Genomic DNA, 15,082 nt, shown 5'->3' with positions numbered 1-15,082 from the left:
ATGAGACTTTCTCTGACCGCTTCCTTGCTGCGTGCATGGCCTTCTGGTAAGTCTTTTCCAGGTTAGTCATGGTTTTGGTTCTTGTTAACCACAGGTTGGTCCCCTTGACTGCTTCAGCTACTCAGGGGTGGTGACCTGCTGGAGTCACTGCTCCTTTGGTGTACCCAGAACCTGTCCACAGCCAGCTCTGAGAGTCCAAGAGTACTGACTGAGGTGTTGGCAGGCTAGGGAGAAGGGCTCAGACCCAGGCAGGCTTCTGTAGCTGTCTCAGGCACCTCCACTCAGCTGTTGCTATTCTCTTCCCCAACAGGTTGGGATAAACATTCCTATGGTTACCACGGCGATGATGGGCATTCGTTCTGCTCCTCTGGGACTGGCCAGCCCTACGGTCCCACATTCACCACAGGAGACGTGATTGGCTGCTGTGTCAACCTCATCAACAGCACCTGCTTCTACACCAAGAATGGCCACAGCCTTGGTGGGTGCACAGGAGACCTTAGAGGGTCTGCCCTGTAGAGCCACTTTGGTTGGTGAGAGGCCTAAGGGGAGGCTTTAAAGCCAAAGCAATGCCACTGATGCTCTCCTGAGCTCTGGGGAACTGCAGCCATTTCCAGGCATTGGAGCCCTGCCAGGTGTGAAGGGAAGGTAGCAGTGGTGCTTCCTTTGTTAATCCATCCATTTAGCAGCATTTATCAAGCCCAAGGTCAGTGCTGAGAAAGTAGCAATGTCATGGTCATGCTCCTGGCCTGTGTGACACTTGTTGGAACAGGTTTTGGCATTCATAAGAAGTGTGAGGGGCCCGAGTACATACCTGACAGTGGTCGGGGTTTGCCTGTGCGTGGCCTGGGCCCTGACTTTGCCTGGCCCTTCCGACATGCAAGATGCTGGTTGCTATGGAGCGAGCAATAGGAGGTCTGCGCTAGTACAGGAGGTAAACAGACAGGCTGGAATCAGGTGGAGCCAGGTCTCTTCTGGCCTTTTCACTGGTTAACAGATAGCAACCTGGACAGAGTTATATTTTAAAAGGTCCTTTGGTATAACTGCAAAAGATGGACTGACTGGAGGAAGGGCCTGGGGAAGAGGTTGTGATGTGTGCAGGGCATGGGGAGTAAACTTGATAAAGGCCAGGGTGACCCAGCAGGTTTTAGTGACAGATGCAGTGCACTAGCAAGAAAGGAGGATGAGAAAGTGGCTGGATAGTGGTGCTTTCGAACAGGATCAGGACCCAGGAGGAGTAGCAGTCAGTGGAGGGAGAGGGGGCCCTGGAGGATCTCTTGGAAGAGCAACCCTGTACATGTGAAGAGATTTAGGATAAAAGCCCGGGAGATAGAGGGACATTGGCTATTGTGATGCCTTGTCCTACTGAGGCTGACTGGTATATGGTCCTTGAGTAGTGAGAGGAGCCTTTGGCCACAGTGGCCCTGAGGTAGTGCCTAACTGCTGGGCTTGCCTGCTTGGGTTTGCAGAGGTCTGATCTGGCAGAACCGTACCAGCCAAGCTGGCCACAGGCCTTGTCTAAAAAGAGAATTGGACATTTTACTTAGAAGCCTAAATTCTAGGAGGCCTGCATCCCTGGCCTGAGGGGTAGTAAAAAGATGGCTGTCAGTCCCCACAGAGACAACTTCTGTGTGGGTTCTCCATGAGATGAAACTGGGCTGAATTAGGGAACCTGAGTGGAAGTTGGGTTTGCTGGAGGCTGGGTGTCCAGGAGTCAGCATTCCTCAACAGGACAGATAGATGCCAGAGTGGGCAGCCAAGAGCATAGCACAGACACTGTAGAGGGGACCCAGGTGCATATCCAGAGAAACCCTCCTCTGAAATCCACAGCCACCTAGCTGTAATTGCATCCAGCTGGCATCCAGATGGTGAGCAAGCATTTAGGGGCAAGGTCTCAAGATGTCTTCTTGATCCCCACTCTGCTCTCTTACTACAGCTATTTCCTGGCTCTCTTTCTGCTGTCCCAGGGGCCTCTGTTGTGGGTTCTTATTCTTTACCCACGCCCCCCTGTACCTGTCCCAGTCTCGGTCCTTCCCCTCTGCTCTGGATACCTGCCCTCATCACATCCCTCCAGGTTGTCCGCACTTTGCTTGGAGCATGGCACCTGCCATGGGATGAAAAGTTTGGGACATACCCTGCTGTCCTCTCTGCACCTTCAGTTCCTTCATCTGGGCCCTACATGCATGCCAAGCCTCTGAGCTCTTTGTCAGTTGGGTCCCTAGTTCTGTAAGGAACACAGCCACCTTAATGTCAGCCCAAACCCTCTCATTCTTTTTAAACTTTTCTCCCTATTTCATGTGTTGTATAGACCTCCTTCAAGACCTCACTCTGCTTATATTTAAACTTCATGTAGGAGTCTGTTGCCTATTTTTCTGGCCTGTCAGGATCTTCTATGATCTTCCTTGTTCTTTCCCAAATATTTGATAGCCTTGTCAGCATTGTGTTAACCTAAAATTTGATAAATATGTTTATGTGTGTTTTCATTAAGGTCTTGGTAAAAAATAATGGAGGAGGACAGGCTGAGATTTGAGCCCTTCAGGATATATTAAGAATCACTTTATTGTGTTAGTTTGAAACTTGTGTTTTCTGTCTTGTCCATGAGGATATTAGAGAACTTATTTAAAAAAATGTATCTGGCCTGGGGCGCCTCGGTGGCTTAGTCGGTTGGGCGTCTGACTTTGGCTCTGGTCATGATCTTATGGTCCGTGAGTTCGAGCCCCACGTCGGGCTCTGTGCCAACAGCTCAGAGCCTGGAGCCTGCTTCAGATTCTGTGTCTCCCTCTCTTTGTGTCCCTCCCATGCTTGCTGTCTGTCTGTCTGTCTGTCTCTCAAAAATAAATAAAGATTAAAAAAAAATGTATCTGGCCTGTCCCCTGCATTTTCTAGATCACAAAATCTAACAGAAAGGCAGTGAACTTGGAGTAATAGACTACTTGGTGAATCCTTATTTATTTAATTATTTACTTATTTAAATTTTAGTTAACGTACAATGCAATATTGGTTTCAGGAGTAGAACTCAGTGTGATTTATTACTCACATACAACACCCAGTGCTCATTACAAGTGCCCTCCTAATACCCATCACCCATCTAGCCTATCCCCTACCCAGCTCCCTCTATCAACCCTCAGTTTGTTCTCTATTGTTAAGAGTCTCTTTTGGTTGGTTTCCCTCTCTCTTCTTCCCCCTGATTTCCATGTGTTCATCTGTTTTGTTTCTTAAATTCCACATATGAGTGAAATCATATGGTATTTGCCTTTCTCTGACTGATTTATTTCACTTAGCAGAGTACATTCTAGCTGCATCCATGTTGTTGCAAATGGTAAGATTTCTTTCTTTTTTTTTTTTGATGGTTGAGTAATATTCTACTATATATATAGCACATCTTTATGCAATCATCAGTTGATGGACATTTGGGCTCTCTCCATAGTTTGGCTATTGTTGATAATGCTGCTATAAACATAGGGGTGCATGTACCCCTTTGACTCTGTATTTTTGTATCATTTGGGTAAATACTTAATAGTGCAGTTGCTCGGTTGTAGGATAGTTCTATTGTTCGTTTTCTGAGGAACCTTCATACTGTTCTCCAGAGTGGCTGCACCAGTTTGCATTCCCATCAGCAGTGCAAGAGGGTTCTCCTTTCTCCATATCTTTGCCAACACTTGTTGTTTCTTGTATTGTGGGGTGACTGAATGGCTCAGTCAGTTGAGTGTCCAACTTTGGCTCAGGTCATGAGCTTGTGGTTTGTGAGTTCAAGCCCTGCATTGGGTTCCATACTGATAGTACAGAGCTTGTTTGGGATTCTCTCTCTGTCCCTCTCCCCTGCTCTCTTATACTCTCTCTCTCTCAAAGATCATAATAATAAAAATGAGGGCGCCTGGGTGGCTCAGGCAGTTAAGCATCCAACTTCAGCTCAGGTAATGGTCTCACAGCTCATGAGTTCAAGCCCTCTGTGCTGACAGCTCAGAACCTGGAGCCTGCTTTGGATTCTCTGTGTCCCTCTCTCTCTGCCCCTCTCCTGCTCTCTCTCTCCCACAAATAAACATTAAAAAAATAATACAAAAATAATTTTAAAAAGTCACCAATAACTGTTGTTTCTTGTGTTGTTAATTTTAGCCGTTCTGACAGGTGTGAGGTGGTGTCTCATCATGGTTTTGATTTGTATTTCCCTGATGATAAGTGATGTTGAGCATCTTTTCATGTGTCTGTTAGCCATCTGGATGTGTTCTTTGGAAAAGTGTCCATTCATGTCTTCTGCCCATTTCTTAACCGAGTTAATTTTTTTTTATTAATTTTATTTTTTTTTAATTTACATACAAATTAGTTAGCCTATAGTGCAACAGTGATTTCAGGAGTAGATTCCTTAATGCCCCTTCCCCATTTAGCCCATCCCCCCTGCCACAATCCCTCCAGTAACCCTCTGTTTGTTCTCTATATTTAAGAGTCTCTTCTGTTTTGTCCCCCTCCGTTTTTATATTATTTTTGTTTCCTTTCCCTTATGTTCGTCTGTTTTGTCTCTTAAAGTCCTCATATGAGTGAAGTCATATGATATTTGTCTTTCTCTGACTAATTTCACTTAGCATAATACCCTCCAGTTCTATCCATGTAGTGCAAATAGCAAGATTTCATTCTTTTTGATTGCCGAGTAATACTCCATTGTATATATGTACCACATTTTCTTTATCCATTCATCCATTGTTGGACATTTGGGCTCTTTCCATACTTTGGCTGTTGTTGATAGTGCTGTTATAAACATGGGGGTGCATGTGTCCCTTCGAAACAGCACACCTGTATCCTTTGGATAAATACTAGTAGTACAATTGCTGGGTCGTAGGCTAGTTCTATTTTTAGTTTTTTGAGGAACCTCCATACTGTTTTCCAGAGTGGCTACACCAGCTTACATTCCCATGAGTTAATTTTTTTTTTTAATGTTTGTTTATTTTTGAGAGAGAGAGGCAGAGAGAGGGAGACAGAGGATCTGAAGCAGGCTGTGCGCTGTCAGTGCAGAGTCTGATGCGTTGCTTGATCTCACAAACTGTGAGACTGTGACCTGAGCTGAAGTCGGATGCTTAACTGGTTTTGAGTTTGATAAGTTTTTTACACATTTTGGATACTAAATCTTTATTGGATATATCATTTGCAGGTATCTTCTACCATTCTGTAGGTTGCTTTTTAGTTTTGTTGACTGTTTCCTTTGCTGTGCAGAAGCGTTTTATCTTTTTTTTTTTTTTCTCCAGAGAGAAAGAGAAAGTGTGTGTACATACATGTGTGAGCGGGGTGGGGCGGGGCGGAGGGAATCTTAAGCAGGCTCCATGTTCAGCATGAAGCCCTACTTGGGGCTCAGTCCCAAGACCCCAGGATCATGACCTGAGCTGAAATCAAGAGTCATATGCTCAACCAACTGAGTCACTCAGATGCCCAGAAGCGTTTTATCTTGATCAAGTCCCAATAGTTCATGTTTGCTTTGGTTTCCCTTGCCTTCGGTGATATATCTAAAAAGAAGTTGCTCAAACCGAGGTCAAAGAGGTTGCTCTCTGTGTTCTCCTTTAGGATTTTGATGGTTTCCTGTCTCACATTTGGGTCTTTCATCCATTTTTGCACTTATTTTTGTCTATGGTGTAAGAGAGTGGCCCAGTTTCATTCTTCTATGTGTTGCCATCCAGTTTTCCCAACTTGGTGAATCTTTTAATGACCTTGTTTCTTTTCCACAAGCCAGCTTATCAATATTGTGCTTCAGAGCCTCACCTGGAATCAGTCACTGCTCTTAACCTCAGAACCCTAACCCTTTCCCCTTTAGAGAAGCAGAATTATGTTTCCTTCCTCTGGCCTCCCCACTCCTTTGCTTTGCTCCATCGTTCCTCTGTCATAGCACTTGCCCTTTGTGTCAATGGTCAGTTGCCTGTGTAATTATTAGTTGCATGGAGCCAGTAGCACTTTCAGGGCATGGCTCCTGGGAGGTCTCAGCAGATACTTGATAGAAGGATGAATGAGCAAATGAATGGAGACAGGAAACTGATGTCTCACCTACAAGTGGTCCATGAACTTGCATTTTTATACAGTTCTGTGTGCTTATAGGCTTTATACCCTCAGTCTCACTGACCCCTGACCTATGACTCTTTGGTTCAGAGCACTTCTTATCAGCAAGTTTGAATGTTCTGTTTGCATCCTGGATCTTTGCCTGACCTTTTCCCCAGATCTTGCCACTACATTGGCCTTGCAGAGGCTCCCAGAGATCTGCAAGGCTGAGGGAGCAGGGTTGCCCTTGTCCAGTGCAATAGGGGGTGGAGTGGCCTCTTTCCTCATTTTCCTGGAAGCACCTCAAGGCCTTGTCCTTCCTGAGTGCCATTGTGAGGTAGATCTGGGCAAGCAAGGGTAGGTCATCCCCTGCCCAGAAATGTGGCAATTGCCTTACCCTGTGGCACAATTGCAGCCAGCTTGTACCAAGACCTCATAGTTTTTGAAGCAGCTTTCACCAAGTATCTCAGTTTCTCCTTTCTTTCTTTAAGTGTTAGGATTAATGTTCCCTCCTTCTTTCAGATGGGCTCAGAAAGATGGGGTAAATGATCAGGGTCACATTGCAAATAATTGATGGAGCCTCGACCTCCTTCCAGGGTCTGTAGGCCTTCTCCCTGAACTGGAGTGTAGCAGCAGCAGCAGCCTGACCACACTGAGATCCACAAAGGCAGCTCCTGTGCAGACCTGGAGGGTGGACATGGGGTCTTCTCATGGGTGCAGAGGGGCTTACAGATTCCATTCTGCCAGCTCTGTGACTGCCACTCTGCATGTGGGCCTGAGAAGTGGCCTCAGGCAGGTAGATCATGGAATTTATGAGCTTCCCTTGCTAAGGAGCATAATAACCTGGCAAAGAATGTAAACATTTTCTCTGCACCTTGGTTTTTTAATCTGTAAACTAGTGTTAGAGATGGTATACACCTTCCAAGGTTGTTCTGAGGATTAAATGGCTCCTTGTAGGGCAGTGAGCCCAGGGCCCAGCTCAGTGGAAGCATGTGGTATACACTGGTTGGCTGTCAGGATTCTGACGCCAGGTTTACTAGAAGACCTATTATCAAACCCTCACCTGTTCTTCTGTCTTGCTGGGTTTCGGTTTCTCTTCTGGGTAGGAGTTAGGGGAGCAGACTGGGACCTCTAAGGAGTGGTTTAGAAACTTCTCAGTCCAAAAGCTCAGGAGCTTCTAGAAGACATAAGAAATTTTCTAAAAATGGGAGGGCTGTGAGTCCTTGGAAGAGTCTCCTTTGGCCGTGAGTCATTTCTCACTCTAAAGAACATGAGTGTTCTGGTGGATATTCTGAGGTTCCTGCCCTGCTCGTTTATTTGAGATCCCACTTCCCTCCATTCTCACTTCCAACTCAAGGCTGAGGTACCTGGGAACAGCCCCTTCTCTTTGCAGAAGGGTTCAGAGGGTACACAGGTCATTTGTCAACTTGAAACCTCTGGAGACTCTGGATGGGTGTGGGATGGAGATCGGCAGCTGCCATCCTCCCTGTCTCCACCTAGAGCTGTCTCTGTCAACTTAGGATGTTGGAGTGTTAGACTAGGAATGAGTCCAGGCCAAACACTTCAGCTAGCTTTATGACTGTTGGGAAATCTTTCAACCTCTGAGGCTTACTTTCCTCATTTGTAAAATGGGGATAAGAAATCCTGCTCCCCAGAGCTGTTATGCAGATCAGATGAGATGATGGATGGAAAAGGGCTTGGCATACATAGTAAGTCTCCATAAATACATGTTGGATCAAAAGAAGGATCAGACTTGAAGAGGCCTTAGGGTAGATCATTTGAGTTTAGTCCTTCCTAGTGGGCTTTCCCTGAGAGGGTGGAAGAACTGTGAGTGAATATTCAAGTATTTGACTTTACTTCCAGTCAGACCCAGCAAATGGAAGGCCAAGGTCTAAACCTACCAGGCCCTAGCACATGCTTGGCCTCCATCATAGGGAGATGTAGTGACCAGCCCCTCCCCAGCCATCGTGATGGACCCTCTGTGGTTGCACAGAGGGGTAGGAGACCAAGTAGCCTGATTTCTGTTCTTTCCCTTCACAGGTATAGCCTTCACAGACCTCCCGGTAAGTACTATTATTGGGTCTTCTCCCTCTGGGCTCTTTGGGGCTAACTGGGTTGGAGTATGGTGGAACCTGCAAGTACAGGGTGTGGAGTCTGGCTCTTTCCCCAAACAGGGATGTATGCTATGCTCTCAGCTTGAGAGTACCAGTAGGGGTACCTCTTGGCCTTCCTCTCTCTCCAGCAGCAAGGCCTGGTCTTCCTCCATGACTTTTAGCAGGTGACGGTGATTTGTGGCATTTCCAAAGGCAGCTGGGGGATGGCATGGGTGGAGATGAGGGTGGCTCCATGGTTTAGCTAGTCTGGGCCAGTTCTGTGTGGCTTACAGCCAGTGGACTGGGGTGTATAGAGAATTGTTCTTGAACTGTCTTGGAGCCCAGTCCCAGTGCCTACTCATCAGAGATCCCTGAGGAAGGCCACTACCCTAGGGGACTAGGCCTGCTACTGTACAAGGTTCACCCAAACCAGAGAGGTGAGCTCTGTCAGGTTTTCTTTTCTTAGAAAAGGGTGAGGTTTCTTGTTGGCTGAGTTCAGGACTCATCCCCATCTCTTGCACCCTAGTCCTTCATTATTATGAGTCATCGCAGGCCTCGTCACATGCAAGGCTTCCACCCAGACTTCTGGGAGTCTGGACTGGCTCTGTGTACCCTGGCTGGGTTCGGGAAGGAGGAGAGGTTTGCTGACTCCAGTGGTAGCCTTGGGATCCTGAGCACCCCTGTGATGCCCTAGCAATGCCCTTGTATCTGCGAGGCCTTCTGAAGCCCAGACTACAGCTCTCAAGATCCTGTTAGAAACTCTTATCTGTAGATCAGAATCCTTCTCTCCTTACCTGGAAGCACCAGAGAGGGGTCTGGCAAAGAGGTCTCAGGCAAAGAGAACAGACGGAGAATTCTGACCTTGGCTAGGGAATGGTCTAGTTTTAGAGCTATGAATGTGGGCAGTCATCAGGTGCTAGAAAGTGTATGGCTGCTTCAAGGTAGGGGGTGTCACTGAGGGCATTGATAGGTAAGATTTGCTGGAGAGGGTGGGCTTTGCCTATGGCATGGAGGTTGGGAGGGGAAAGGAAGGAAGCTAGAGATCTTAGGATTCAAGGTTGTGGTGGGCTGAACACAGTATTCAGTAAACCCAGTGTTCAGTAAAGTAAAGCACGTGATACTGAGGAATGACAGACAAATGGCCAGAGGATGGAAGGTGGGAGAGAGGACTGGGGCCCAGTGACAATGAGGAGGAGGCTGGCGAGACACTTGACTAGCAATGGGGAGCCACAGGAAGCACTGAGTGAGGGAGTGATCTGGCAAAAACTGGCCATGGCAGCATATAATGGAAAACAGGGAGCCCCACACCCACAGAGAGACATGACCAAACCTCACTGGCCAGAAGATCCTCCTGTTAGTGAGCTTTTGACAGGAAGGGCAGTGGCCTCTCTTTACCCTTTGCCAGCATCTGGGGGTCCAAACCACCTACCCCCTTTTGCCATGCTCTCCTCCTCCCCGCCTTCCTTTCCTGTCTCCCGCATCCCTTCCTGCCCTGTCATATACTCGTTTTTTTTTGTGGCAAAGGGATCCTTGGTCTTAGATCATTCTGAAAGGAGTCATTATCCGCCCATGTAGCAGATCTTCATGGGTACACCTGCAGGGTTGTGGAGCCTGGCCTTCCTCCCATGTGTCCTGGATGAGCCCCAAAGGGGGACCTTGGGCTTTGGGGACACCATAACCTCTGATGCAGGGCAGGAGACTCCACTTCGAGCCTGGCTTGATTTTCTTTTGCTTTCTCTCCTGAAGCTTTGGGGAATAGCGTCTCTGGTAGGCAGGTGGGCAGAATGTGGCTTAGCCCTGCCTCCTCCAGCCTTACTGCAATTCTCTCAAAGCCGGAGTAGTGGCCTGCAGGAGCCAGCGCCTTCCCTCTCTGCACCAGAGGTAAGGCGAGGTCCTGCTGCCCCTTTGCACTCAGGGCCCAACTGACATTTCATTCTCCTCCTCAGGCCAACCTCTACCCCACCGTAGGCCTGCAGACACCTGGGGAGATTGTGGACGCCAACTTTGGGCAGCAGCCCTTCCTGTTTGACATTGAGGACTACATGCGGGAGTGGCGTGCCAAGGTCCAAGGCACTGTCCATTGCTTCCCCATCAGTGCCCGGCTTGGAGAGTGGCAGGCGGTGCTGCAGAAGTGAGTGCCCCACTCCCGCCCTTACCCAGCCCTGGCCCATCCCAAGGGCCTCATTCTCCTCCTATAGGCCCCTGTACTGCTTCAAACTACACCTATGAACTCTAGTGGGTATCTCTTCCTTCTGGAAAGCACTCCCAGGGTGACTCTGCCTGCTGCTCTCTGGCTTCCCTCTTAGTGAATGGACAGCTTCTGCTCAGTTTTCTCCAGATCTGTTCCTAACTAAACCTTTGCCCCCTCAACTGGATTGGAAGGCTCTGTCATATAATATCACCAGCAGAACTGTTTTCCTTCCCCACGTTATTTTGCAGAGGATGTACTAGGATGCCCTGTGGTCTCTTCATTTGTGGACTTTTTTCCACCATAGGGAATATCCATCATGCTGTGACTGTTGCCTGAGATCACCTCTCAGGGTCATCATCTAGCTAAGTTCCACACATTCCTGGCAGTGGTGGTGGGAAGAGAATCATCCTGAGGCCAGCCTGTCTGGCTCTTGGATGGTTAATTGCTGAACTGTCCTGGAAACCAGTCTTGCTGCATCCCAAGGGAGGCGAGGTTTGGGTCTCCCTTCTACTTGCCAGCTGCAGGCCTGAGTGAGGCAGTAACCAGTACCTTCTCTTCCAGGAGGTGGGTTAGCTTATTAGCTTGGCTCCCAAGGGTGATCAGGGAAGATCTGGGCTTCCGCTAGCCCTGGTTATTGTCCCACAGAGGCACCCAGGTAGCAGAGTCTTTCAGGTGGGGCTGGGTTGCACACTGAGCTCTTTGTGCAGTCTTCCTTTCTTAAAGGATTAATGTTGAGGCAGGTTATAGGGGAGGGCTGAGGCAGGGGCTATGTGGCCAGACCCTTCTCAGGAGGAGCAGCACTGTCTTGTTTTCAGCCCTCAGAACTATTGAGAAGCCCTTCCTTGGAGGACTAGCCAGTATATGCCAGTCCCTGACACAGGCTTGCTGGGACAGGCAAGGGGAGAGGTGGAGCTGCTCCAGCTATTTGGGGGAGGGAATGATAGTCTCAGCTTACAGTGTGTTTGTTTATATGTGTGTATATGTGTGCCGGTGGGTGTTCATATGGAGTGTTTGCCACGACCTACATATAAGCTGTATCCTGTGATTTCATATGACTTCATTTTATGAACATTGTTAATGGCTGTATTATCTTGGAGACAAATTTACCACAAGCTCCTTGGTGAGCTTGGTGAGCTCCTTGGTGGTTCAGGTTATTTCCTCTCTTTTGCTTGTATAGGCAACATTTTTGTAGGTAAAGAGTTTTTCATATTTAAGATTATTTTCTTGGTGTCCTTTCAAGAAGTGGAATTATTGAGTCACTGGACCATCATATTAGTGGCATCTGATGTGCATGTGGACCATTCATCTGAACCATGTTTTGTCAAAAATGTTTGCTCTTGTGTTTATAATAATAATAATAATAATAATAATAACATAGTTATTATAATTATTATTTAGGAGGTTTATTTCATTGACTTCTTACTTTGTGCTGGGCACTTTATATGTATCATCTCATTCACCCTTTAAAACATGAGGGGACACACACCTGAACTTCTATGCCTTTCACATTTGTGTTTGGCAATTACAATAAGGACATCAGACACATTTACACCAAGGTATTCACTTCCGTACACATCAGATGTGAGGGCTCATCCTTCTGCTCTGCATGTGTGCATACACATATACGCACATGTGCCACCACTCAGCCAGCTGTGGTGGGATTAAATGGCTACTGGGTGTTGGGCTTCTCCAGGCCATTTCCCAAAAATTGTGTTCCTGTTGGCTGCATCGATGCCTATATCTTGGCTTCCTGAGCCCCTGACTTGTGGCATATTGTGGAATAATTTGGGTCATGGGTTAGCTTCCCATCACCCGCTAGAGCCAGCACTCCTGAGGGCTAAGTTCACTGGGTGAGCTGCAGTGCTTATGCTGGGCACACGGGGCAGCCTGCAGAGGAGTTTCTGTGTCTACAGAGGGTACGCACATGGCACACATCGTCTCTGTCTGGGCAGCTCCCGGGCTGATTGGCCAGCTGCCATTCCAGGAAGCCCTCAGAGAGCCTATCAGCCAGCTCTGGGCTTGCTGCAGTTCACAGGAGGCACCTGTTTCTGTAAGGAGATGGTATGTGCCTGTGTGTGTATTTTTGTTATCATATTTGCCCACTTGTGGGCAGCATATTGCAGAGAAACTGCATCCCCTCCTCCAAGCTACCAGGACAGCTCTGGTGACCAGCCCTTCTCCAGCCTGACTGCATGAGCACTGGGGGAAGTTTTCATTTTGTTTCAGCCTCTTTATTCTTATTCTGTGGAGGTTGGACCTCCATGATGTGTGTAAGGGAGCCCAGACAGGGAGATAGTTTGTCCCTTCAGGTGGTCAGTGAGAAATGCAGTTCTAAAGTGTCACCTTGAGCATTTCCTTTCTTCTAGCATGGTCTCATCTTACCTGGTGCATCATGGGTATTGTGCCACGGCCACAGCTTTTGCCCGAATGACTGAAACCCCGATTCAGGAAGAACAAGCATCCATAAAGAACAGACAAAGTAAGGTTGATTCTCCTTTCCTCTCTCCCTCCCTCCCTCCCTCCCTCCCTCCCTCCCTCACCTATCCCTAACTCTGCTCTCTGGCTCATGCCAGCCTTGGGTAACCTGTCAGGAGTCCATTCAGCTCTGGTCCTTACCACCAGGAGACTAGCCCACAGCCCCAGCCCAGCAGCATGGGAATGAATTTCTCAGTGAAGCCTCTTCACTACACACTCTGATGGCCCAGCACAGGCTGGGGCCTGGTATGGCTGGATCCCACTCCTCCATGCTTGTTTCCTTCCCCCAAATCCTGGCCTCTACTCAGCCTCCTGTTCCTGGTCTTTTGGAAGAGTGTGTTTGCATCTTACCAGACCAATGTCCTGCCTTTCCCGTTTACTCAGCTTTAGTAGTTCTGCTTGTTCCTGGCCAGAAAAAGGACTGAAGTAGTCAGACAGGGTGAAGGCTGGTTCTCAGTGGCTGCTGCGATGGCACCTCTCTCTGCTCCCACCTCTGGTCCTGCCTTTTGCAGACAACCGAAGGAAGGAGTCAAAGGAAACTTTCCCAGTGTACATACTGGCCTGCATACTGTGTGTTTGGGGCTCTTTTGTGGAAGGAGGGTGTTGGGAAAGAGGAAACAGAGCCCAGTAAGGAGATAGGAAGAGGAGAGGAGAGTGAGGGAGAATGGGTGTGTGTGGATGTGTGTCTGTGTGTGCCTGCTTGCGTCTCTCTGAGCCTGTCGTCTCTGTGTATGTGCATGTGTCTGTGTCTCCCAGAGAAGCTACGCCCAGCCAGACAGACGGAAAGGGATCCCAGACTTGGGATCTACGAATGAGAGCCTCAGACCCAGAAGTCGCTCCCAGCAAGATGCACCAGGCCCCAGAGCAAGAGCAAGATGCTGATGGCCTGAAAGGTGTCAACGTCAGAGATGCCAGTGTGAGGAGGATGACCTCCTCTCCCAGCAGGGAGCATTCTGCAGCCCCTGAAGACTGCCAAGACTTGGGTCCTGGCCCAGAAACCATTGTGCTCCCTTTGCCACCCCCCTGTGAAGCCTGACAGGAGAGAAGTCTATCTGAAGAGGAGCCCCTAGGGCCACCAAGCTGCCTGGGTGCCCAACCCCAGATCATGTTCCCACAGCCAGAGCCCCTCCCCATGCCCAGGTCCCTGGCGAACTGACCTCCACAGGAGCAAGCCTCCAGATTTGCTCTCCTGCCTCTGCACTGAGTCCCACTTGTTTTCCCCTGTTATTCTTTGAAGACTCCCGACACTTGACAGAAACCAGGGTCTATTTTGGGGCTGGGAGGCCAGTTTCTTCCTTCAGCCTCTTCTGTGAGCATCTCAACCATCATGCTACTCTGAGCTGGCCCACCTGACCATTGGCTAGTCCATGCTCGGGGCTGGTAGTATTGTAGGCATGTGACTATGAAGGAGCTCTACAGCCCCTCACTCACTGCCATACTTTTGCTCTCTGCAGAGATCCAGAAGCTGGTGCTGGAGGGCCGTGTGGGTGAGGCCATTGAGACCACACAACGCTTCTATCCAGGACTGCTGGAGCATAACCCTAACCTGCTCTTCATGCTCAAGTAAGTTTTGGGCACCACCAGCTGCCCCATAGCCCAGCCCCTCCCAGCTGGTGGTCGGAACATATAGCCCAGACCAAGCCCAGAGCATTGCCGCTCTGCTCCCTCTGCAGGTGCCGACAATTTGTGGAGATGGTGAATGGGACTGACAGTGAGGTCCGCAGCTTGAGCTCCCGAAGCCCCAAGTCCCAGGACAGCTACCCTGGCTCCCCCAGCCTCAGCCCCCGACACGGCCCTAGTAGTTCCCACATGCACAACACAGGTCAGCCACTCTCCAGAGGGCTCGGGGAAGAACTGGTGTGGAGAAGAAAGGCCACCCATATGCCCTTCCCTGGGCTGGGCTCAGGGCTCGCTGCTGGATTTGGGGGAAGGGAAATGGGACCACTGTGGTTATTCCTGAGACCCCATTTGATGGCAAACTGCCCCTCTTCTTCTGACTACCCCCTGGTTTCTAGGAGCAGACAGTCCCAGCTGCAGCAATGGCGTCGCATCCACGAAGAGCAAACAGAACCACAGTAAATACCCTGCACCCAGCTCCTCCTCCTCCTCCTCATCCTCCTCGTCCTCCTCATCCCCATCCTCCGTCAATTACTCCGAGTCCAACTCAACAGATTCCACCAAGTCCCAGCCCCACAGCAGCACCAGTAACCAGGAGACCAGGTGCCTGTCCTGCTCTGCTTCTTCCTCCTGCTTTCTGCTCTGCACCAGCTGGGCTCACTGCAGCCTGTCCTTTAAGTGCCACCCCCTGTCTTTC

At 49.0% G+C, this 15,082-nt stretch overlaps 1 protein-coding gene across 1 annotated transcript in view; it reads left to right on the top strand.

Moving 5' to 3' along the window:
* The window catches only part of RANBP10 (RAN binding protein 10), a 65,330-nt gene that overhangs the window by 44,305 nt on the left and 5,943 nt on the right, over positions 1-15,082 (top strand). Inside the window, exons 4-10 of the mRNA XM_043600860.1 lie at positions 311-478; positions 8,050-8,072; positions 10,049-10,233; positions 12,660-12,772; positions 14,223-14,331; positions 14,442-14,590; positions 14,784-14,988. Of these exons, the coding sequence (XP_043456795.1) occupies positions 311-478; positions 8,050-8,072; positions 10,049-10,233; positions 12,660-12,772; positions 14,223-14,331; positions 14,442-14,590; positions 14,784-14,988 (952 nt within the window). The remainder of the gene's footprint in view (positions 1-310; positions 479-8,049; positions 8,073-10,048; positions 10,234-12,659; positions 12,773-14,222; positions 14,332-14,441; positions 14,591-14,783; positions 14,989-15,082) is intronic.

The sequence above is a fragment of the Prionailurus bengalensis genome, chromosome E2, assembly GCF_016509475.1.
Source record: "Prionailurus bengalensis isolate Pbe53 chromosome E2, Fcat_Pben_1.1_paternal_pri, whole genome shotgun sequence".
NCBI classification, from domain to species: Eukaryota; Metazoa; Chordata; class Mammalia; order Carnivora; family Felidae; genus Prionailurus; species Prionailurus bengalensis.
The sequence above is the reverse complement of the archived record's forward strand: the minus strand, read 5'-3'. Positions and strand labels throughout refer to the sequence as shown.